Raw genomic sequence first — 24,260 nt, 5'->3', positions numbered from 1 at the left:
GGGTGGAACTTGGTAATTGCTTCTGTAGTCAACGCCATGTGGCAGCTGGCCTGAGGCCATAGGTAGGGAGGATGCTACCTTAAAGTCTTTAGATTGCCCCCTTTAGGGATGTATGTGATTTCTTCAAAAATATTTCACCTAATTGAGATTTCACTGAATCATTTTAAGCTAAAAAGAAATCAACTTTTTACTTTTTCTACTTTTTTTTCTAATGCAGGGGGAGACCACCCACAGCCCCATCACCCCTCCCTACCCTAACTTATACCCTTACCCCACACCCCACCTATTATGCATTACACATATATAATTTCCCCTACCATTTTTGGTGAAATTAATTTTGGTGAAATGATATTAGAAGAAATCTATGTTAACACCCTCTAGGCCTTTGCCCACCTCCCTTACACAGGGCCCGCCCTGCTTCTACAGCCTCCCAACCTAAACTGTCTAATTTCAGAGAGCCTCCCACAAGCTCTTATTTGGGGTAACTTCCCTTATTCCTTCCTTCTCTCTCTTTATGTCCTCATGCTTTTCCTGCACCTCCTCCACACTTTGCCCTGATCCATTATACCACCCGAATCTTCCTTTACTCCTCCTACCCCTGGTTATTCTGAACTTCACGTCTTGAGCCTGGTTACCTTAGTCATAAATAGTCTGTTCACCACCTTCTCTTCAGGCACCTCTTTATTATGGGTAGGCTTCTTCACCCCTCTTCCCAGATTCCTCTCACCACCTCCTCCTTATACATCCCATTAACCAGTGCTATCTTTGCAATGTGTCTCTTCTAACTTCCCTGGCCCTTTGTTCCCCAGCCTCCTTGTTCTCCCTCTTTCCAACCTCTGGGCGCTCCGACCATAGCTTCCCAGGTCGGTCTTCTTCTCACAAGCCTCCAGGGTCTCTGTCTTCCCCGTCTGTCTCTCCCTCTCTATCTCCCTATCTCCCTCTCTCCCACCCCCTTTGCAGGTGGGAACCTACTAGAAGTTGTCCTGTCCCTTGTGGGCTTTTAATAACCAGAAACCCACAGAATGGCTTTCTGTGCGAGGATCAGCCAGGAGGCAAGGCCGGAGGAGCAGGGCAGCAGACACATAGCATCACCTGTACTGGAAACAAACTGACATAAATCCCAAATGGTGACAAGCCTTTTAAAGACTTCCCTCCCAAGGGTTGCAATAGAAGGCCATTTTAACCAATTAATATGAAAGTGTGTCTCACCAATGGAGGAGGGTGACTGCTTTAAAACTGAGGTGAAGATCCACATACAGTGTCTCTGGGCTAGAAGCTTAGGGGAGAGTTTGTTGACAAAAGCTGGACAGCACCACAGAAGGGGAACTCCTTGAGACTGAAGAGGAGGATGTTCCTGTGAGGGGGAGAAGAGGCACTGTAACCCCAGATGATGGGAGTGATTCTGTACAGTTATTGCTTTTATATATTTTTAAATTTTATCGAGCACAAACCTAGCTTTAGCAAGCAACCAAGCACTTTACAGAGTTATAGGGGAACTGCAGGAAGTGGAGAGCTAATAACAAGGGGTATAGCATAGGAGAAGGGACTGAGCAATGAAGAGGAGAGGGGTGATAATCCAGAGATGTAGCCAATAGTGGGCTGCGACCAGTTAAAATGTATTAGCATCCGAGGATTAACATAGAGTATGGTAAAGTAGCAGCAGGTGGAAGGAGCGGGGAACACTGGCCGAGTGGGGCAGGCAATTGTTTATTTTTTTTATATTGCTTTTTTATGGTATAATTGAAGTACTGCATACTTTGATGGACACTTTTTTTGAAATGTTTTTATTTGCTGATTTTGTACCATCCATGTTTGAAAGTACACCTAGAGAACACAAATGTCAACCTGTTTTAATCGCTACCCCGCTTTGTTTGCTTACTAACATTTAGAAACCAAATGACCGTAATGAGGCTGCACTTCATTGTAAATCTCTAGTCAGTTGATTGACCATACATTTTGCACTGACTGGCTACATCTAGCCTGTGGGCTATTTTGTGCCCCCTGAATTGGACTTAAAAAACATTCTGTTAACGAAAACCTTCTCTTATAATGTACCACAGGGAGACATTATAACCACTCTGTTGCACTACATTTCGGAGCACAAAGTTGAAATTCACAATGATAACCTTCTTCTACAATGGAATGGAGTGACTCATTCACTAAAATGTATCATCGTATGCTGCATCTGAAAGTTGTCACAAAATGGGACATCACGCTGAATTGAAATGTTCTCACAGAACTGATAAATGGAAGTACGAAGTAACAATAATGTTGTCAGACGTGCCCTACCGTTGCAAAATGGCGCTTGTGTAAACCCTACTCTTGGCGAAATGCATTGGACCAAAGAAAGGGGCACTCTGCATCACAGAGCAGTTGGTTCCTATGGATAGGCAGCCTTATTACGTTTTTTGACCACACTGTTCTCAAACATGAAAGTGGAAAAAACATCAATTTATCAAGCAGCATCTCAACAAAAGAAGCTCCTAAACGCAACATTTGACAACGGTCTCCCATCTTACACAATTGCACCAGCTTCTACATAATGGCCATTGCTGCATTCAAGCATTAACCTAAAAGCACTCTTTATGAAATGTTAAGGAGGTGATTGATACAAAGGCCTTCCTACATAATGCTGCTAAAGTTCTCTGTAGCTAGACTTGACAGTTGGGCAACCAGAACCAATTATCCCCAATCTCGTAACCCTTGGCCATCACTAAAAGATCATATAAACATTGCTTCATTCAACCACTTAGAGTGCTTGTCAAAGCATGGTTTCACATACTGTGCCTCAACCCTTAACAAACAGTGGCAGTACAATCTACCTTCATCTATTGCTGCTCATCTATTTCTTACAGCTCTCATTGGTATCTGATCGAAACCCATCTTTAGGGGAAGATGGTAATTGTTGTGTGTCCTTTTACTGAATTAAGGTACCATTGTATCCATTTTTGATGATCTAACATTATGTCGCAATGGTTTTTGCATGCAGTTTAGAATGTCTATTTGCTATCATCAGCCACATCTTAAAACATAGCAGTTGGGTGAAGAGATGTTCTTATTGTCCTCCAATATTACCTTCAAACTAATCAAATTGACACAATATTACCCACAGCGCCATCTCACATGTTTTATGAACTAGAGGGCATATGGCTCACTGTACACAAGTTACTGATTCATTCTGTTTTTTCTACTTGCATTAAGTTCTTGCCTTTTGTTTGGTACAGAATCAAGGCTCTTTTACATACGAGGTGATTGTAGTCAATGATGGCAGTACAGATCAAACTTCAAAGGTAAGAATAACTTATTAAATAGTAAACCTATGACTGTATCCAAATTTAATTTACCTTTTACAGCACGCTTAATACTTGAGGCCAGTCATTAAGTGCGGCACTGGGATACATTTAAAAAAAATATATATATCAATTTAATATGTTTGTATTCAAAACTTTCAAAATATGAAACCAGGCTACTTACGTTTGTAATCTGCATGAACTGGTAATTTTCCATTGATTTCCCCCCCACCCCCCGCCCCTCCATGCACCTCATAGCCATAACACAAAGTACATAAACTGAGTAATTTAAAACAAATTTGTTTGTTGCTATAGAAATAACAAAGCAGAGCAAGGCCACTATCAATATTCTTTTGGTTCCACTTTATTGGTAGGTTAGCTAGGCCTAACAAATGTTTGCATGGAGTTAAGGTAATTTACCTATGAAGAGGGAAGTCTACACGTGTTGGAAATTCCAACATTAAGGTCTAAATTAACAATTCCCTGAACTAAAACAAATACTACCCTGGTTCACACTACAGCAATGCTTCACAAAGCTCCCTTAAGCTATAACATTGGTGTAAACTGCATACTATTAAACTGAGCGTTGTTGTGGTGTAATGTGATTTACAGTGATGTATCTAGAAATGTCATCACTGCCTCCCCGGGGAAAGTCTCCTCAAGTGGCCAGGAAAAGGCAGAAGCTACCTGATCCTGGCCCTAGAAGCGGCTATCTGAGGGAGGACCACATGAGTGGAGACGGCCCTCGTGGGAGTGAAGTGGACTTGCTAGGTGGAACATGGCATCCCCCTTTCACCTTAGAGCCTGACAACACCCCCTTAACTCACCAATCCTTCATGGCATATTGTAATGTTAGACAAGAACACCCAATCATGACTAATAGCAAAGTTCTTTCATATCCTTATTTGAAAATGTCCAACAATACTGATTCAAGGAGGAGGACTAGAGCAATGAAGATTGCAGTGGCTGAGAAGCGAGAGACGCGCACTAGTTTTTGGAAGAATTTGATAGGTGCTGGGACATTCAAAAGCACCAAGCGTCAGGAAAGATGAGTCTTACTACTGCCGATGCGAGTCAGGAAATCCGGTGGAAAGCAAGCTGTAGCGTGGAATGAGGAGCTCCTGGAGGCGCCATCAGAAGAAGCTCTGAAGCGGTAGGTTTGCAGTGTGAATGCCGTGAGCAGACAAAGCTGCCAAATGAAGTCTGGGACATCGCGGGAACTGGAGAGCCGATGAGATGCCCGTCAGACAAGTAAGCAAGCTGCTCGGAGAAGAGTGGACAGAAGGACACCAAAGCTGCTGAGTGAAGCCGGTGAGCCCATAGAAGGAAGGTTGGACGCTGGGGCGCTTCGTCTCGTGTCTCGTGTATCGCGTACTGTTGGAACAGAATCGTATGAACCTGGTGTGCCCAAACAGGGAAGCTGGGACACAGACATTTGTTTGATAGAAATAAAGCAGGAGAGAACGGGTTGAGGGCCCAATGTATAAAAGGAGAAAACGTGCTGTACTCTTCGTACATCACACTTCCCACATGTCTCGGTGTGTCTCCCAGTTGCACCTGCCCATGGACAGGGAGTGCATTCTCCTCGCACTGGGCATACATTCTCATTTTCTGCAAGCCCATACGCTGCACTATCAAAAATCCTTCAATGGCCACATTTCTTCTGGCATTCCTGAATCATTCTGCATCACTCTGACACTGACATCACTATTCTGCAGCATATCTTCATGGATGCTGAAAAGCTTGCAGTTCAGATAATCTTGCACTTCTTCAAAGGCAAAATGCCACTGGAGTTTCCGTCCAGAGTAAACCAACTAATTTATTAACTATATCAGTGCATCTCGGGTCAGTGTACTGAATGTCCCAATGATGTGCAGCTCACCAATATTGGCATCTTTGTTGCTGAGCTATGCCCCAGAGAAAAGGCCTGTTACTTGTTCTAACTAGCCCAAATGATCATCTAATTCTTGGGCCTGATATATATCCCAAGCTGCAAGGGCCGTATTGGAACCATCCCAGGCACTATCTGCTAGTTTCCTATTCCATTCTTCCTCTGCACAATTCCTCACACTGCTGCAGTACATGAATTCCACCCTCCCCCTGTACAATTGGGAAAATGCGCTGGGACCTGAAATGCAGACAAAGGCTTTGTGAATATAATAGCACAAGGGAAACATTGAGGACAGCATATCGGAACCCTGACCACCTTATTTCGCTGATGGTATCATACCACAACTTCGAATAGGAGTATTTTCGAAAATTCATCACTCTTATACATAGTTGAAATGAATCTATAGCAGGTTGTGTTTGGCTGCATGTTATATTGACAAAGCATGTGTTACTTTAGAACATACTTTTATCACCTGTGTTTCTTTCCCAAACTCAACATGGTTATTAGAAAACAGTACAGGTCTGTAGAGACATTTAAATCCTTTCCCATTGTAACGCTTTGATCCTCTTTGCTACCTGCCTGTTACTGCCCCCCTATAAATGTTCAACAGATTTACTACAGGGAAACTTTTATTGAAGCCTCACTCGCACCATCACCATTGTGGCTGATCCTTGATGAAACCAGAAGATGGTCTTAAAGGTCTCTTTCTCCCCTGGTCTAGAATGGAAGGCAGAATAACAATAGTGCATTAGATCTGATAAACTTCAGTTCTGATGCTTGTTGATCTGCTTAGAATCACATGCTGTGCATATAGTCCGACATCTAGTGGTAATTGCGGAGTATTGCATCTTTCTTTCGAGGATCGAAAGGGGACGTCGACATGGGCGTGCCTGTAACACTATCCCTAACGTGACGTGTAGTGTACCCAAAATCCCTCCCGCGTCGAGGTCCCTCAGGTTGTTTTTTTCTGCCCAGCTAGCTGGTCGCAATATGCTGAGCTCAGAAGAGCTATTATTGGAAAGGTATAACTTTATTGTCCTACGACCGTTGGTTGTTTAGTCTTCCACCTTTCATCAACGGCTACTTCTGGACCCCTACGCTGAAGACGTCTATGGATTTAGGCAACTGGTGCCTCGGTCGACGCTGTCGGCCGCGTGGCCGTGGCACTCCGGCCAGGCCTATACATTAGGAAGAGTGGGGCCTCAGGGTTTGATTCTTTAAGAATGCATTTCCTTTTCCCCCTCTTTTCCCTTCTTGTCTGGCTGCCACACCTACCTCGACTATGGAGAGGACTCCATTTAGGTTGTGTCTGTCCTGTAACAGAAAATACCCATGGAAGGACACTCAGCGAGAATTTCACAAGTGTCTGTCTCGTGATCACGCCGAGCGATGCTGCAAGTCCTGCCAACTTTTTCGTCCGAAGGCGCTAAAAGATCGGCGGACGAAGCGGTGGACGGCCTACGCCATGCAGGACGAAAGTGGTTCCCCCATCAGAGCAAAAACGCATCAAGTGACGAGGATTCAAGCGCCAGCCATAGCTCTGATGTGGCGGCCATAGACCTTTCCGCGGAACCATCAGGTTCTCAGGTTCGCAGCCCTGACAGGCAGGCCACTGGTGCTGCTATGGGGAGAACACATCCCAGCGATGGGGGCACACCCGCACCACAAAAGGAAAATCACATAACCCCTCGAGCTTCCTAGACGTATGCTTCGAAGGAACAAGAGACGAAGATGGTAACTTACCGGAGTCAATAATACTCCTAAACTGCAGATAAAGCAGATTTGACCAATTAACCACAACTGCCTTAAAGGTGTTGTTAGTTAAACCGTTTGGGTCCGAGGGCCCATGATTTTTTTTACATCTTTTGATTAAGGTTCAGATGGTCTCAATGTCCAATTAAGGGTACCACATATAATTCAAAGACCCGTGGCTAAGGCCATTGTCAACACCAGTATTACTTGTAATTGTTCCAGACAGATTTTCAAAAGAACGAACCCATTAAGACCCCAGTACAGGATTTAATTGACTTGGAACAAAACTAGAGTCCTGTGAGTTAATTACTGACCAAAATGCACCCACTCTGCGGTTTATCAGCAACTCGAGCATATTCTCAGCATCTTGTTGTAATAGCTTTGCTTTAATTGAATTACAGAAGTTCTTATATTTTTGTTTCATCTTTTTTTTTCAGGAAAATTCTAATGGTAACATCATCACCAAGGTCACCCACTTTCCTAATATCCCTCCTCATAATGGTTTTTGCCATCGCTAGTTCTTCATGATAACGATGTGGGGGTCTATATGGTGTAATCGGTTTAAACCCCTGATGTAGTCTTACCCCATTAAATCCTATATGAAACTCTGGGTCGCGTTAGCATTGAAATTCCTTATTTTCCATTCCAAAGTTGAAGAGTTCATCATAGTGTGAGGATTAAGGTTTAAGATATTAATATTTGGTTCTGACCAACGAATCGTGTTACCTGCACAATTCGTTCTTAAATTCAACAAATGAGTGTACTTTCTAAGTAAAAAACACAGGTTTGGCAGAAAAAGTCACAAAACCACAGTGCTTGCATGAATAAATATTAAGAGTGCACATAGGCTGCAGGTGCCTGAGAGGTGTGGGAGTACTGCCAAGTACAACCCACGGTTGTGGGAACAATTAGAGCACAGCAATTCTCAGTCGCACTGCGCCCAAGAGTGCAATATAGGCATGTGTTGCAAGTAATTAAAGAGAGATGTGGTTATAAGTCCGATGGATTTATTTGCAAAGTAGCCTGACATGTGTTTCAAGTCTAAGCTGATTCCTTTCAAATCACTTTGGCTTTTCCAGCTGTGCTGAAATTTCCGCAATTGCGAAGACGTGAGAGAGTTTTCTGGCACTGTCCTTCATTCAATTTATCTTGGGTCCCATCCCCCATTTACAGCCTCGGATGCAGAGTCAGTTTAGACTCGAAACACGTGTCAGGCTACTTTACAAGTCAAACCCTTGCCCATAGGTCTCCGAGCCAATGAAGTTGAGTTTACCTTTAACCTCTGAAATCAGAATATTTGTTGATTTTAGTTAATTCCAAATATTATCATATAATGACACAAAAGAACTCCACACCATATTGAAGGCCGAGACCATCGGATAGGTTAGTCTATTTCTTTCATCAACTTTCCTTAAGTACGGTGTAAAACGCCATTAGCACACTGATCATTCCCCCTCGCCGAAGATTCCCCTATGACCCGGGGCATGCCTGTCCCGTTCATTTGTAATTGAATATTTGTCAATGATATTAGTTAAATCCGAAGGAGAGCCCATCTGTGAGGCGTCACATGTTTGTTGTATAACGGTTCCAATGTTATCAGGCAGAGGAACCTCCTGGTATGAACTCCCTTCAACCGCCTGATCCGCAAACTCGATAATGGTGAAATCTGTAAGGTCTTTGGGCCCAGCAGGAGTCTTGTGCGCCTTAATTACTGAATAGTTCACGATCACCTTTCCTCTTTCAGGGGCACACATTTAACTTCTATGCTCATAGTAGCCTTTTTCACAAAATTGTGCTCCAGGTAAAGTTGGCCAGCTATAGGCAAGAAAATGGAATTTGTTTGTGGCGTTTTGAAGGCAGTCAATGATTTTCCACCGTTATTCACACAAGACGCCAATTGGGCTTTAACCAAACTGCCTGTGTCCATATTTATCAATTGAGCCGAGTTACACTGATCAATCGTACTGACAGGTATTAATGATACCACATGCACCGTGGATTCAAATGTTGGAGCGTTACCGGATGCGGGGAGCCTGCATAGCAATAGGGACTCCTGGCGACCCTGAGGAGCCTGAGTGGTAGAGCCCCTAGAGACAACATTATCCTCAATTTCTACTGTTCCCTGTGTAGATTCTTATCCAGGATGAGCCTCGTGGCCCGCCTGACTCCGCATCCCTGATCCCATGCTTGTTGGCTGGATGCCGATCACCTTCGTAGAGCAAGCAGACGGCTGTCACTATAGATGTATCCGGTCACCCAGATCAAAGGGATAAATAATCCCCACTGTCTCTACAGGACACCGTACACGTTTGGAGTTACTACTTGCTTGCTCCGTATAGATGGTCCATACAAAAGGCACTTTGTTTTAATATCTCCAAAATAGGTCTGTATAAAAGATACACCAGATCAAAGGGACTAAATAAGTCCCAGCAGTCTCTGGCAGTTTTTGGCAAGCACTGTTCAATAAGGCAGATGGGCAATGAGGAACCACAGGCAAAGCGTACTCTTACTCGATACTTTTCTCAACCACTTACTTCCCAGCGATGGAAATCTTACCTGGCGCCTTATGGCCTCGCTGCAGCCCACCGCCCGTGGACTGCTGACTGTCACTTGAAGGATCGCTTCACGGCCCGCTTCGCAGGAGTTTTGTAGTAAATAGTAAAAAATTGCAGGCCGAGCTTGCAGCGTTCAGGCAGCCATTGAAGAAACACTTCCTTCACTCTGAATAACAACATAGCCAAGTATTCAATGCAGGTACTGCTGACTGTCAATTGTTGGACCGCTTCGTGGGAGGTTTGTAGTGAATAGTAAAAGTTTGCAGTCGGAGCTTGCAGCGTTCTGGCAGCCACTGAAGAAACACTTTGTTCACTCTGAATAGCAACAGAGCTGAGCCAAGCGTTCAATGCAGGTACTGCTGACTGTCACTTCCTTTTTGTTTCTCCAATACCCATCTTGTTGCCCCTGCCTTATCCAAATTAAATGTCCCTTCTAATATAATAAAAACGGAGTATGTTTGTTACCATGTGGCAACATGTGCCATAGTTTGAAAAACTTGCATGTAGCACTGTTAAGGTTGGTGTACAACCTCGGCTGTTCCTTTTCCATTTCTGTCGCTTGTTTTAACCTGTAGTTGCCCTTTGGCCATTCATCCCTGTAACAAACACTCTTCTCCTTTGCGGTTTTGAGAAGGGAGGGATGATTTACAGAGACTGTGTAGAGGGGTACTGAAAGGGCTACAGGGCACTCGATCCATACTCGCTCACCTTTCCCTATTTAAGGGTCGGTCTATTTATTCCTCATACTCCCCGATTCCCTATTTTATGCCCTTTATTCCTGATTAATAACAGAATACCAGTTTACGGAAATGGGCCTTTTTAAGGAGCCCTGAACCAGAATACATTAAAATCGGAATATACCAGAAAGCCTACTGGCTCTTACCAAACCAACCCTACCTAAATTACTGCTGCCAGTATTTTGCCAGATCTACCCCAGGGTGGAGCTGAAATACGATTGTCAATACCACAGCGATGAATGGGCAAAAAGAAGTACAAGAATGAAATACCCAATACTGAACTGGCACCCTATAATCTCATAACCCTGAAACCAATCGTTCTTTCACTATTTTAATAAGACCATCGGCTCCCCCAAGTGGTTAAGCACATGTAAAGAAATAACATGATACATGGAGAAACATCAGTTATGTTCATAAATGTCAAGGGTGAATGCCAAGAAACAAAAGTCACACTGAAGAAATGAAGACCTCCTTCCTCAGGAGACCATAGACAGTTGTAGACCCTGTGGATAAAAGCGTAAACATAAAAAATCAAATGACAGATTCATGAGTATACAATTCTTAACAAGTACAAATAAACACAATACAAGTGATAACCAATCACCAATAAGGAGGGAATCCCACACTGCACTCACCGCTCTGCCTGACCCCATGAAACACCAGCCGGTGAGGATTGTAAATAAATATACTATGCCCACCTTGGACAATAATGCAATTGCTGACAAGAGTGTACAAAAAGGGCAACCGGCCATTGCAGACACGCATCAAAGCGCGGAGAACGTCATAGCCGAAATGATGAGAATAGGGAGGAAGAAAAATCGTGAACACTACCCTTCAGGCCGTTGATCAGAATCTCTGAATGACAGGGTGGAATGGATAGGCATACTTACCCCAAGGTCCCCCTACTACTTCTTACGTGCGTCAGGAAGCTATGCAGGTCTTGAGCCGGAGTCTACGGCAGACTAGCGGAGGGAAGTTGCCTCCTAGTTATAAGCAATCTGTATGTTCTCTTGGGCTACCCGGTCTGGAGTCGCTAAATGAAGTCCTAAACAAAACAGGTAAGCACTGCTACTGGTCGGACTATCTGCCTGAATGCACAGTCAATGCTATGTCTCCACATTAGAATGGGCTGGTTGGCAGCATAAACGCTACAAGGGGCTCAGCAACTGACAGGGAGAGGTAAACATTAACTCGCCCAAAGCGGCATCTGTCTAATCGCCGCAGTTCACACCCTGCGCAGTCCCCCGAACTTGATAGTCTGCCGGGTTTCAACACAGGAAGTGAGCTAAAGACCAGAGAGCATATACAGGCTACTAGAGTAGGCCCATTACGAGAAATCAAATAGAGTGAAAAGGGACTAGATGCTAGCCTGTCCACAGCCTGGAAAATGACCAGGGGCATGGCCGCGCCATATTGGGATGGTGCCTGAATGTATACATACCCTGGAAAAATGGAAGGACAATCAAAACTAAAAACGAAAATGCTATTTAAAATAGATATAAATGAAAATAAATAATGATAAAAACAGAATCCCGTAGGAACAGATTAAATGTGAGCCTGAGTGGTGCTACAAGGACGGCATAGTGTCATTGAGGCTATGTTCTATTGTGTTAAGCCTGAAAATCCATCTAGCTTCTTTGATGGACTGCAATGTATGTCAACTAGTGGCATTTTTGACTGTATCTATAACCCATAATAAGATCTCATCGGCCGAGTGACCATATTCCATATAGTGGCCGACCACATGTGCCGGCGATGTCAAATGTATTTATTTTGTTACAAAATTTACAGACCGAGCATGTACCACACTGGGAATGTCCCGTAAGTGGTCTCAAGTCCCAACTGGTGATCGTCGACCTACTGTCCTTGGGGTTGGAGTGCACTAAATGATCCCTCAAGTTCTTCTGTCAATTGAGAGCGAACAATGGTGACGGTTTGTTGGGCAGATTGAGTTGCACCAGGGGCCAAAACTTATGAATGCGTTTTTTGACTGAAAGGGTGTCAGTACTGTAGGTGAGGGCACTTACCAGTTTGTCTTGGTGGGCATTGATTCTTGGTTGAAAGAGTCTCTCATGGAGTATATCTTGCTCTTTTCAATGAGCGGGCCACACGTTGTTTTGGATATGCTCTTGCCTGTAGTCTTGTAGCCAACTGCTCAGCATTGTAATCATAGTCTGACAGAAGGGTACAATTGCTGTGAAGCCGGAAAAATTGTCCATAAGGTAAATTCTCCTTTTGACATCGTGGATTGAAACTTGTGAAATGTAATAAGGTGTTCCTGTTTGTCGTTTTTTTGTACAGGGAACAAATAAATGTGTTCTGATGGAGTTTGATTGTCAGATCAAGAAAATGTATTTCTTGATTGCTTGTAGCAGTGGTAAGCCATGGCATTGATTGAGCCACTGAAGAACTCAGTGAGAAGTGTGACAGGCCAGTTCCAGATGAGAATAATGTCATCAATGTAACAGCGCCAATCGCCAATGTGTTGCCTAAAGGGTTCGGTGTCTGCCAAAATAAAGAAAACTGATCTTGGTATTTAAAAAAGTTATTTTGCAGCGCCAAAGCGATTTGTTCCAGGATGAATTTATTTATTTTTGGATTTGTAGAGCGCACTACAGCCCATGGGCATCTAGGCGCTTTAAAGAAACTTAAGGAGGCTTGCTTGAGGGTTACAATAAGCGGCCCAAGAATACTGCTTAGATACAGTTTGTTGGGTTACAGTTGTTCACAGTTTGTTAAGTTGCAGTTGTTCATAGAATTCTTATACATGTAACATATGCAATACAGATAAGATTCTTATACATAGTAACATGCAGTACAGAGCTCTACTGGTGCTTTGTGGAACCGGGATTCCTTATCTGTGAGTCAATGTCTCTGTAGCCCAAAGTCAGTGATTTCTTGAATCGTTTTTTTCAAATCTGCTGTTGGGTCTTTGCAGAGTTGTTATGTAACTGCGTGGGTCATTCAGGAGGTCCATGACCATATGATGGTATTGTTCTATATTCATGACCACTATATCTCGCCCTTTATTGGCAGGTTTGATAATGACATGGTTGTTATTGGCAAGTTCATTAACTGCTGTGCGCTCCATGTTGGTCAGATTGTACCTCATGGGATGCCGTTTGTTTTGCATTGAACTAAGCTCTTTGCGAACACATTTTTCAAAAGGGAGTATTTCCCTAGATGTTACATTGTCTTGCGGTGTGAAACTAGATGCAGTGTGTAGATCTGTATCACTATCTATTTCAGGCACCTGTTGTTCCTTAAAGGATTTAAGCCAAAACTTTCTCAATAGCTTCCTGCTATCTGTCTCTATTAAGAACCAGTCTGTTTTAGTAGAGGGTATAAAAGTTAAGCCTTTCGATAGGACACTTGTCTGAGCTGGTGTAAGAATATTGTCTGAGCTGGTGTAAGAATATGATCTGAAAGATTAAAAATATAAACTGCGACTAGTTCAGTGTTTATCTGTGAGCCGTTCTCCTCCGCACTCTCGGCCGGCGCTGCTACTGGCCCCCTCGCTGGTGTTGGAATTGTCGGTCCCAGCCTGATCCTGGGCCTCTTTGTTGACCTCTGCCTAAAAAAGGTGGGTAGCTGCGATACAGGCAGGAAAGATGTGGGTATAAATAGGTAGTGTCACACCTAGATCGGTAGATGAATCGCTACTACTGTTTGAAAATATAACTCTACGCCTTGTAGTTTTGTGACTGCTTGGTTGATTGCAGTCAAGTTTACAAGTGTCAAAATAGTTTGCTACGAGATGGGGGTAGATGACTTCCAATTTAATATCTTGGATATCACGGGCCATTGTCTTAGTTTTTTTAGTGAGAATAGCGAGTTTGTATTCTTCAAATTGCTTTGTCACTTCTCTGAGTTTATCCTGGGCATTAATGATTGAAGTATCATTTATGAAATTGTGTCCAGCTGCATCTAGTTCTGATTGGATAATTGCCCCGAGGTGCTGTGCTGTAGATATGGTCAGGACCGTCAAGTCATGGCTGCATTTAGTGGCAATGTAGCTGAAATAAGTCTTATATTTTTGGTCTTCTAGAAATAGACAAGGCTCATTGCGTACAAATTAGACCTGCAGGGATGATATTTGCTTTAAGATATCCGTACAAACAATGGCTGTGCAGTTCTGTCCTAAAGGTTTTGTTCTCGAGTTTGAGCAATTGAGCACTAGAAGAGCTGGAAGCTGTGTGGTAAGTGCCTAAGGGGTCAAACAAGGATGTCCCTCTGATAATGGCTCTAATTTCTTCGTTGTTGTAACTAAAAGTGAAATTGTCTGCCATACTGCACCCAGAGAGGCGCAGTGATGACTAAAAATGGAAATCTTTTGTCAAAAGCAATTAAGATGCTGGCTGTGAGTGCATAGGTCGTGCAGAGAAGGTAAAAGACAAGTGGAGGACTCTCTGCCCAACATAAAAAATAATGAAACAAACCAATGAATGATAAAAATGTTCAGTGATTCCCTACAGAAAGGCAAGCTGTCAAGCAATGTAGTACTAGAGTGGGGGAGCTCCAACTCTAATGGGAACAGAAAGAGATACAGAATGGGGAAAGAGTTTCCCACATGGTCAGGGCAAACTCTAGCCTTCTGAGCTGGTTAGGATTACAGGGCCCCAGTCTAAATGCTCATGGAAAGGAGCAGTAGATGTGGGTGCCTATGTCTGGACCTTAAGGCACGAACAAGGAAACCGTATTCACAAGACTGAAGCTTGTATGGGTCCAGCAGGAACTGAACAATGACTGCCTCCTGAAACGTTTTTTTTTTCAACTTTAACAGTTACATCCAGGACTACCCAACAGCGGGTAAGTTTACATTGCGCCATTGTGATCCCATCCCCTCCACTCCCCCACTCACATCCACTCCCCATCAGTTAGGTAGCGCATTATCTCTTTTTCAAGTTGTCTCGTCCCAAGTTCTATTCTCTGGGCCTGGGGAAGCGTGGGCACCCTCTCAAATGTCTGGCCATGTTGGGGTTGAGGCAGAACAAGAGTAGTCTGAGTTAGAGATTAGGTACGCCATGTATGGCCCCCAAATGTCTCGAGGGTGTGCGTGCAGAGGTAATGTCTTAATAAACTCTGTTTCCACATCTTGACAGTAAAGTACGACTATATTGCCAGTTTGCTAATGTTGGGACTGGGCCCCGGCCCCATGACATGGCAATTCTCCTGCGTGCCAGCACGAGTAGGACGTTTGCTGGTTTCCTCGTTGTGGACGATAGATGTTTCGTCATCCCAAGTAATGCCACTGTAGGAATGGGTCGTAGTTCTTCTCCGATTATCGCCTCTGTTGGATGACCCAGGCTAGATGGAGGAAGTCAGCCTTTGGGACACCACATCTGTCGCATGTTGCTGCCAACTCCGGTCGATGTGTGCAGCTTTTGGTCGGAGTGTAATACATTTGGAGAAGGTAGTTGAAATGAATCTGCTTAAAGCGCGAGTTCAGTGCCACTTTTTGAGTTTGCCACAGGATATACGTCCACTCTTCATCTGGTATTGAAGTCTGCAGGGCTTTTTCCCCATCTCGTTTTCGTATGTGCGTTTTATGGCACGGTATCGACTAGAAGGGATTTGTATATCATCGAGACCAGCCTGCCCTCACCTTGCGCTTGTATTACGTTATGCAGCAGTTGCCACGTAGGCAGTTGTTGTTGGAATGAGGGGAAGAGTGCTTGGAGAGTGTAACGAAGTCTGAAGTATATAAATTGTCTAGGGAAATGATACTACCTCTCTCCTTGGCTTGCTGAGGTGTTATAAAGGTTCCTTCATGTGTAATCTATCAACCCATTGGAGGAAGACCTTTTCTATGGTTAGGGGTATCCCTGGTATACATTTAACAGGTAGAAGAGGGAAGAATCTGGTCTGAATGTTGTATTTCTGAGCAATTTTTTTCCAGACCACGTAGGTGGACAGAACTACGTTCAGTGTGGTGTGAGGTACTGACAGCCAACTAATGATAACTGCTCTCAGTAGGTTAGGTGACGCCAGCGCATGTTCTATTTGTACGTGTGGCCTGATGAAGTGTGTGGAGTACTCGTTGCTAAGGAATTGTGCTTGGGCGGCCCAGTAGTATCGTTCTAGGTCGGGAGTGCTAGACCACCCCTAGATACTGGTAGAATAAGTGTTGTGTAGGCCACCCTGGCCGGTTTGCCAGCCCATAAAAATTCTAGTATTAAGCTCCTGACTTTCTTCTGGAAGGATTGCGGTACGAAGAGTGGTATGTTAGCGAATAAATGGAGAAATTTGGGGAGAATCACCATCTTGACCAACAATGCCCTCTCCCACAGAGTTAGTGATAGTGTTTTCCATCTGTTCATTTTCTCTTGAAGGGTTTTCAGTACTGTTTCGTAGTTGTCACAGAATATATCTTGGTAGTTTTGGGACATTAGGATCCCAAGGTACCGTACGTGGGAACTCACCCACTTCAATTTCTAATCAGTGAATTTTCTAGTGTTTGGTGTTAGGGGGAATATGACTGATTTAGTGTGGTTAATTCTTAGGCCGGAGACAGTGCCGAATTTAATTACTTCATGCATGACAGGATTAAAGTTTTCGCTAGGGTTTTGGATGTAGAGCACCACTTCGTCAGCATAAAAGGATATAATTAGTTTGTGGGGCCCTATGGCAAGACTTCTTTGGAGTTGTCGAGTGCGTAGGCTTGATACTAAGGGTTCCATTACTAATGCAAATATTAGAGCTGATAGAGGGCACCCTTGCCTGGTCCCACGTTGTAGGTTTATGCAGGTGGATTTCGTCGTTCCTAGAATAATGGACGATTGGGGGTTGTTATACAGCAGAGAGACTAGTCTGACAAAGTGGTTTCCTAGGCCCAGTTGTCTGAGTACAGCGAATAGGAAGGGCCATTCGACTCAGTCGAAGGCCTTCTCCACGTCAAGAAGGACTGCAATCGCCTGGTGGGTAGGGTAAAGTCCTTCCATGGCACCAAACATTCTCCTAATGCCAAATGTTGTGTTGCGATCGGGCACAAAGCCTGCTTGGTCTGCCTGCCTCCTGAAACATGAACCAGCACACTGTTAACAATATGGCGCAATGTATAATGCTGAAACGCGACAAAGGAAAGGGGCAGAGATTGCCTGCTGGGAAATCTAGCAGCTAAACTCTGAACAAAGGAATAACATAAGCACAAGTGAGGACAAGAACAGTAACCGAAATATCCAGGGAAAGAATAGGAAGTCAAAGTGAGTAAGGTTCAGGACTGAGAACCGGAAAAGAGCAGAAAAGCAAGAAGACAAGAATATAAGTGCAAGGGTACAGGAGACTGGAACTGCAGACTAAAAACTAAGGACTGGAATCCAGGAACAGCGGACTGAGCTATAATCTAGGAACAAGAAACCTCAGGAGTGAAACTCTGGACTGGGATAGCGAGGGCAGGACTGCAGACGGCTAACAAGGAAACTCTGGGCTGGACGCTCAAGCCAGATAACATGGACTATGGGCAGGGAACAAGGATAACTGGTGGTAGAGAGCAAGGGGCTGCAGCCTGGGAACAGAGGACTGCAAGCAGGAGAGCAGGGCTGCAGTGCAGGAAACAGAGGTGCAGGGGAGTGAAGGCAGAGTAGCAGGGCTACGAGGCAGGGAGTGCAGGGCACTGAAGCATGAGCAGGTTCTGGAAGCAACAGGACACAGCAGAAATCCAAAGATCAAGCACAAAGGGCTGGGAGTGTACTCCATGCAAGAGCCCTGTACGCCTGCCCTGTGCTGAAGCAGGCGCATCAAGCAGCACCTGGAGCACCACACCTGAAGGTAATCTGCCCCCTCCCTCTCTGGTCCTGAAAAGGTGAATACAGCACTGACTTGTAAAGGGTTCTGACTATTTTAGTTCTACGATATCTGCATAGGACTAGCCAGAGAATGAGAACTTCCACAAGGTGCATTATGGGATATGCAGATTGTGAAATTAAATAATGAAGTACCAAAGTCTTGCAAACGGAAATTAACGACAAACTTATTAATAGGAATTGTCCGGGGAGGATTATGGTGATAAATGACTTTCAAATAGTCCACAATGGGTTCCAATTGGTGCTTCAGTGGCACAGTTGTGACAGCAACAGGTCTGGGTTGCAGCACGATTTAGAGTTATCTGACTCGTATTCTCTTTTTCAGTGATGTTAAAATCACAAAAACATGCATAAGTTTGCTTGGAAGACAAACGGACAGTATCCTCTCTGTTACTCCAGTCCCTTCTAACTAACCCGGCCTGCCCTCCAGACCCGGTCCCTTTCTAGGGCTCCAACTACATCACCAAAGAACTATCGAAGGTTAAGCTAGGCATTTGGCATGTTAATCCCGCCTACCACTTTAAACAAAGGGTGTATTTATATAAACATTTCTCTGTATTCTCTGTTAACATGTGAGAAGGATTAGTATCAATCCAATATATATGTACACCCATGAAGATTTGCTTGCATCCCTTGACTCTAACTCTCCCACTGTTCTCATTCTACTCAATCTCTCCTCTGCTTCTGATACGGTCAACCATCCTCATAAAACAGCTCCATGATACCCTTGGTTTCTCAGAACAGGCACTGGACAGGCTGACCTCCTCCTCACTGACTGTCCCTACCAGATTATCTTGGGCTCTTTCTCCTCTCCCACCTCTATCTCTACCTGTGACATCCCCCCCAGGGCTCCAACCTCTCATCGTAGCTCTTTAACGTCTATCTCGCTCCACTTGCTCACCTTATTTCCACTCACCTCCCCTACCCCACTTCCAGTGTTATGCAGATGACACGCAACTCTTCTTCAAACTTCCCTCTGGCCCTCTTGCTACTTCCTCTACCATTCCTGACTGCCTTTCTGCTATCCAGTCCTGGTGTGCCTCTAAAGATCTCTGCCTCAATGCCAGCAAGACACACAGATCCTTCCTATTGGGATTCCTGCTCCAGCTTTCTTCTCTTCTCTCTGGCACCCTATATGGGCGCCGCCCCCCCCTCCTTCATTTGAAGCTAGAAAACTTGGAGTCATCTTTGACTCCTCTCTTTCTTTCCTCCCTCACATCATGGTCCTTGCCAAGGAGGCCCACTTGCAACTCCACCTCCTCAGAGGCGTCCTTCCTTTCCTCAAAAGCTCAATGTCTCAAGAGCCATGGTACTCTCTAGGCTGGACTACTGCAACAGCCTCTTCCTTAATTTACCCTCTTCCTCTCTTCGCCCCCTCCAGTTTATCCAGAATAGGGCTGCAAGACTCATCCTTGCCTCAAGCCCAGGGACCATATCTCTCCATCCCTAAAATCTCTTTCCTGGCTCCTGGTTGCTGCAAAGATCAAATTCAAATCCCGCTGCATCATCCATAAGGCTGTCTCGGGCCAGGGACCACGCCATCTACAACTTGTTCTCACCAAGTACTCTTCCTCCAGGTCTTTACGTTCATCTGGCTCCAACTGTGCGTCAACTGCTTTTCTAAGCAGCGAGCTGGAGGCCGATCTCTTTCCTCTGATGGCTCCATCCTCTGGAACAGCCTCCCGCTCACTCTCGAGCCGGATCACTTCAAATTCCGGAAACGCCACAAGACTTTCCTCTTTCGCCCCCCCTCCTACTTCCCCCTTACTCCCCTGTGCAAAACCCCTCAGTTGCTGAGATTGTTGGCTTTGGCCCTTGTCCTTCTGGGTTCTCGCCTTCCTCCCAATCGCCTTCAGACCCTCCACCACCCAGCACTTGCTCTTGGGCATCCACTGGCCTGTGTTCCCTCACAGTACCGCACTTATTGTATTTGTAGTTGACTACTCTCTTCTATGTGACTTCTGTTCAGCACTTACCGGTTTTCATGAACTTACTCCCTGGCCCCTCTCCCTCTTTCGGGAATTCCCTAGCACTACCCCTACCCCCTTCCCTGCCCCTTCTCTCCCTGTGCACTTGCACAATCCTATTACTCACAAGGCCTAGTAGAACCACCCCTATCCTGTTCATTATTGTATTCTATTGCTTTTGTCCCATGTTCCCTCCCTGCCCTGGGTGCTTTCAAACACAATTTCAATCTGTATAAGTACCTTACAAATGCGCAATAAATAAAATAACTCAATCACACTTCCAGCTCAAAGTAGCTATTTTTAAGTACTTTCAATCTCACCCACTCAGTTGAAGGACTTGGGCCCTACACCACCATGACGATTTCCTGTCTCGGTTAACAGTCTATTGTTCAATCTGGCCTGTGCCAGATGTACCATTTGTCCTTGGTCCAAAGGCTTTGTCCCATTCACTTCAGACAGTAAAAGGGCTTATATTCTGCAGTATTTGGCGCACATGCGCAATCCAGTCCACAGTGAATATTAATTGTGCACAGTCCCCAGGGAAAATGGTTGGCCTACAAGAGTCTGCTAAAAAGAAGGAAACATTAGAAAAATGCAAAGGACAGGGCATGGACTGGTATCATAGGGGGGAAGAAGGCAGAGCAGTCCTTCAGGGAGAGTTTTTCTGGAAAACAAAAGCCCTACCCTTCCTTTAACTAGCATGTTTATTTATTGAATCAGGGGACTGCACACTACCACAGTTGTAATATAAGAGCATGATTAGAGCTGGAGACTGCATGCTGTAATACCAGCCACACTATTTAGTGATCAAAGCAGAGTACGAGAGAACGTATGCGTTAGTCATTTGCCACTGGTCAAGGAAGAGTACCAAGGGAGAGGGACAGGAAAGCATATCCGGGAGTTTCAGATCACTCCGTGGGCTGAGCAGATATGTTATGTTATGTTAAAGGTACTTGTATAGCGCACCGTCACCAACGGAATTGGTCCCCAGGCGCTCTGGCGGATCTCTAAGCAAGAAGGAGGGCGGTAGAGTTAGTCGGGTTGATGGGGAGTAAGAAAGTGGGAGGAGTGGTGTGCTGTTGGCGGCTTCAGTTCGGTATACACCTTGCACTGAGCTTTGGTGTGAGTATCGGACTGGGCGAGACCTTGTGTGCTGTAGGTGCTGTTTGCGTTGTTTGCGTTGTTTGTATGTTATTGATGCAGTGTGGTAAAGGGTGTGCGGATTGCTGGGTGAGAGATGGTTGTGTGAGTTTTGTGGGTAGGGTATGCAGAGATTTGAAAGTTGGGTTAGTGGGGTCTGTATCCTGGTTCTAATACTTCTTGTTCCACTTAAGTTGTATTCCTGTGGGCGGGGTTGTTGCTGATTTCTTATTGGCTGTCTGACTGTAGTGTGCGATGTTGCGGGGCGGTCACCTCTGTATCCTTATGAGCATTGTATAGTGTTATTGGGTATGTCTAATTCCTCTCCCTCTGGTGTGGGAGCAGAGGATGGATGCTCCCTATTCCCTTGCTATCTATTATGACATTGGTCTGTTGGAGCTTGGTGTGGTTCCGGGCGAGGGTGCTATTGATGAGTCGTTTTAGTGCATCTGTCTTGGTCATCCTATGTATTCAGTCTTTAGTGTCCTCCTATCATGGCTATCTCTCAGTTATTCGTTCAGTATGTCGTCGAGTGTCTTCCTTAAAATCTATTGTTTGGTTGTTGCTTGTTTGTGATCGTGCGGTGCGCTCCCAGTTGTATCCTAATGAGCTTTGTGTAATGTGATTGGGTATGTCTGTTCCTCATCCTCTGGTTTTGGAGCTGAGGGGTGGGTGTTCCCTATTAGCTTGCTGTCTATCGTGACAGGGTCTGTTGGAGCTTGTTAGTGGTTTAGGGCCAAGGTGCTATTGATGATTTGTCCTAGAGCTTCTGTCTTGGCCATGATAGGACACTAAATACCGAATACATAGTAAGACCATCTCTCGGTAAGTCGTTTGGTATGTCGTAGAGTGCCTTCCTTAGAATCTTTCCCAGCCGATTGCTTAGTGTAAATCTGGAACTGTCTCTTCATTCATCATTGTTTTAGTTGTGTGTGTTTTCCTGTGGGCAGTCTTCTAGTTATGAAGTGAAGAGCCAGGTTTTGCGTAGGTTCATGAATAGTAGGTGGTTTCATGTGTTGCGTATGTTCTTTGGTAGGTCGTTCCAAGTTTTCGGCACCTGGTGAAAGAAAGAAGATCCTGAGTTTTCTTTTTATTGTAGGGTTTCGGTTCAGGGCGGAAGTGTTGCTTGAGCTGAGCTTTCTTGTTGGTTGATGTAGGCGTCATTTGTCTCTCAGGAACTCAGCGCCTTGTTTGTGTACGGCTCTGTGCGCGATGCACATTGAATTTTATTTGTTGTTTTTATTAGTAGCCAATGTAGTGTTTTTAGCGCCGGTTTGATGTGTTCTCTTCCGGGTAGTTTGAGAAGCAATCTGGTTGCAAGATTTTGTATGCGTTTTAGTTTTTTTAGAAGTCGTTCAGGCATACTCAAGTATAGGCTATTGGCGTAGTCTACTGTTGACATGAATAGAGCGATGATGGTGGTTGTTTTGTTGACAAATGATAGGAATGGTAGGATCCTTTTTACTGCTCGCAGGAGGAAGAAGCATTTCTTGACTAGACTGTTTACTTGTGGCTCGATGGTGAAATTGTCCGTCAGGATCCCCAGGTTTTTTACAGTCGGCAAAGAAGCTGGGGTTGTTCCGAGTTCCCTGGGCCAAGGGATGAAGTGGTTTTCTCCTCCATTTTTTGTGACTATCATTATTTCTGTTTTGCCTGGGTTGATTTGAATACATCACAAAGGCAGTTTTCTAGCGTTGTTTATTTCTGGGATGTCTTGTATTTTGAAGATTATTTGTGTGTCGTCAGCGTAGTTGTATCAATAGAGGCTGTGACTTTTGATGATTTTGATTAGTAGAGATAGGTAGATTTTGAATAATAGCAGGGAGAAGGATGAGCCTTGTGGTACTCCACATGTGGAGTCTCTCAGGTTGGATTTGAAAGGTTTCATCCATATGGTTTCTGTTCTTTTTGTTAGGAAGGATTTGATCCACAGTAGGGCGGTGTCCGTTATTATGAGTCCTTCTAATCGCGTTATGAGAATGTCGTGATTAACTATGTCGAATGCTGCAGATAGGTCTACAAGTATCAAGGCAGTACAGTTGTCAGTCTGCATTTATTTTTAGGTCGTCCCATATTGAGAGGAGAGCTGATTCCGTTCCGCTCATTGGTCTGAAACCAACTTGTGCCTGGTCTAGTAGGCAGAGCTCTTCTATGAATTCTTGGGTCGTTTTTGTACATGTATGTTTTGAGCAGCTTGGCTGTGTACGGGATGTTAGAGACGGGTCTGTAGACGGAGAGGTGCTCTACGGTTCCCGCTGTATCTTTGAGTAGTGCCCTGATGTACGCTGATTTGAAGGCTTGTGGCACTTTCCCTGTCGCAGTTGAAAGGTTGAGGATGTTCCTGTGATATTCCATGGGAGTTCCTTGTTTAAGAATTGATTTGTATATGTCTGGGGGCAGGGCTCCTCTGGAGACCCTGAGTTGCTGCTTTGATTTACCAGTTTGACGACAGTCTCCACAGATATTTCTGGAAAGCTTTGTAGCTTGTTGGGAGGTTCCTCCTGAGGATAGGTAGGGATCGTAGTAGGATCAGGTGGTCTGCTTTGTATGGTTCGTTGGATGCTGATGATTTTGTTTTTGAAGTGGTCTGCTAGGTCATTGCATAGTTTCCTTGAAGGAATTGGTGTATTGTTGCAGCCTGATGGATTTTTTATTTCATTTTTGATTTTGAAGAGTTCTTTTTGGGTGTTTGGTGCTTCGAAGATTCGGTTGTCATAGTGTTTCCTCTTCGCTTTTTGTATGTGCGGTTATGTTGCAGGAATGTCAGCTTATTTGCAGTATCGTTTTTTTTATTCTACAATCTAGTTTTGGTCTTCGGTTTTTCTTTTCATGGTGCCGAGTAGTGGGGTGCACCTTTTAACCATTGCTCTTTTATGAGGAGGAGTGAAAGGTTTTGCTTTGGCGATGTTGTCGATGGTTATTACAATCCAGGTGTGGAGCAGGGTTACTTTTTTGTCTAGGTCAGCTTCTTCCATAAAGGTTGGTTTGCTGTTTGCTGAGCTCCAATTCAATTAGGTTGGAGTTTTTGATGGTTCTCCCAGTTTCCTTTCATGGTGGTCTGTGGTTTGTCTAGTTGCCTATTTACTGGAGTGGACATTTTGATTACGAAAGGAATGATGAGGTGGT

General features: G+C 44.5%; 1 protein-coding gene across 1 annotated transcript in view; it reads left to right on the top strand.

Moving 5' to 3' along the window:
- Nucleotides 1–24,260, top strand: part of ALG5 (ALG5 dolichyl-phosphate beta-glucosyltransferase) — a 275,306-nt gene that overhangs the window by 66,510 nt on the left and 184,536 nt on the right. The window contains exon 4 of the mRNA XM_069639106.1: nt 3,225–3,290. Coding sequence (XP_069495207.1) covers nt 3,225–3,290 — 66 coding nt within the window. The remainder of the gene's footprint in view (nt 1–3,224; nt 3,291–24,260) is intronic.

This window comes from Ambystoma mexicanum, chromosome 7q (genome assembly GCF_040938575.1).
Source record: "Ambystoma mexicanum isolate Mex_15411 chromosome 7q, UKY_AmexF1_1, whole genome shotgun sequence".
NCBI classification, from domain to species: domain Eukaryota; kingdom Metazoa; phylum Chordata; class Amphibia; order Caudata; family Ambystomatidae; genus Ambystoma; species Ambystoma mexicanum.
The sequence above is the reverse complement of the archived record's forward strand: the minus strand, read 5'-3'. Positions and strand labels throughout refer to the sequence as shown.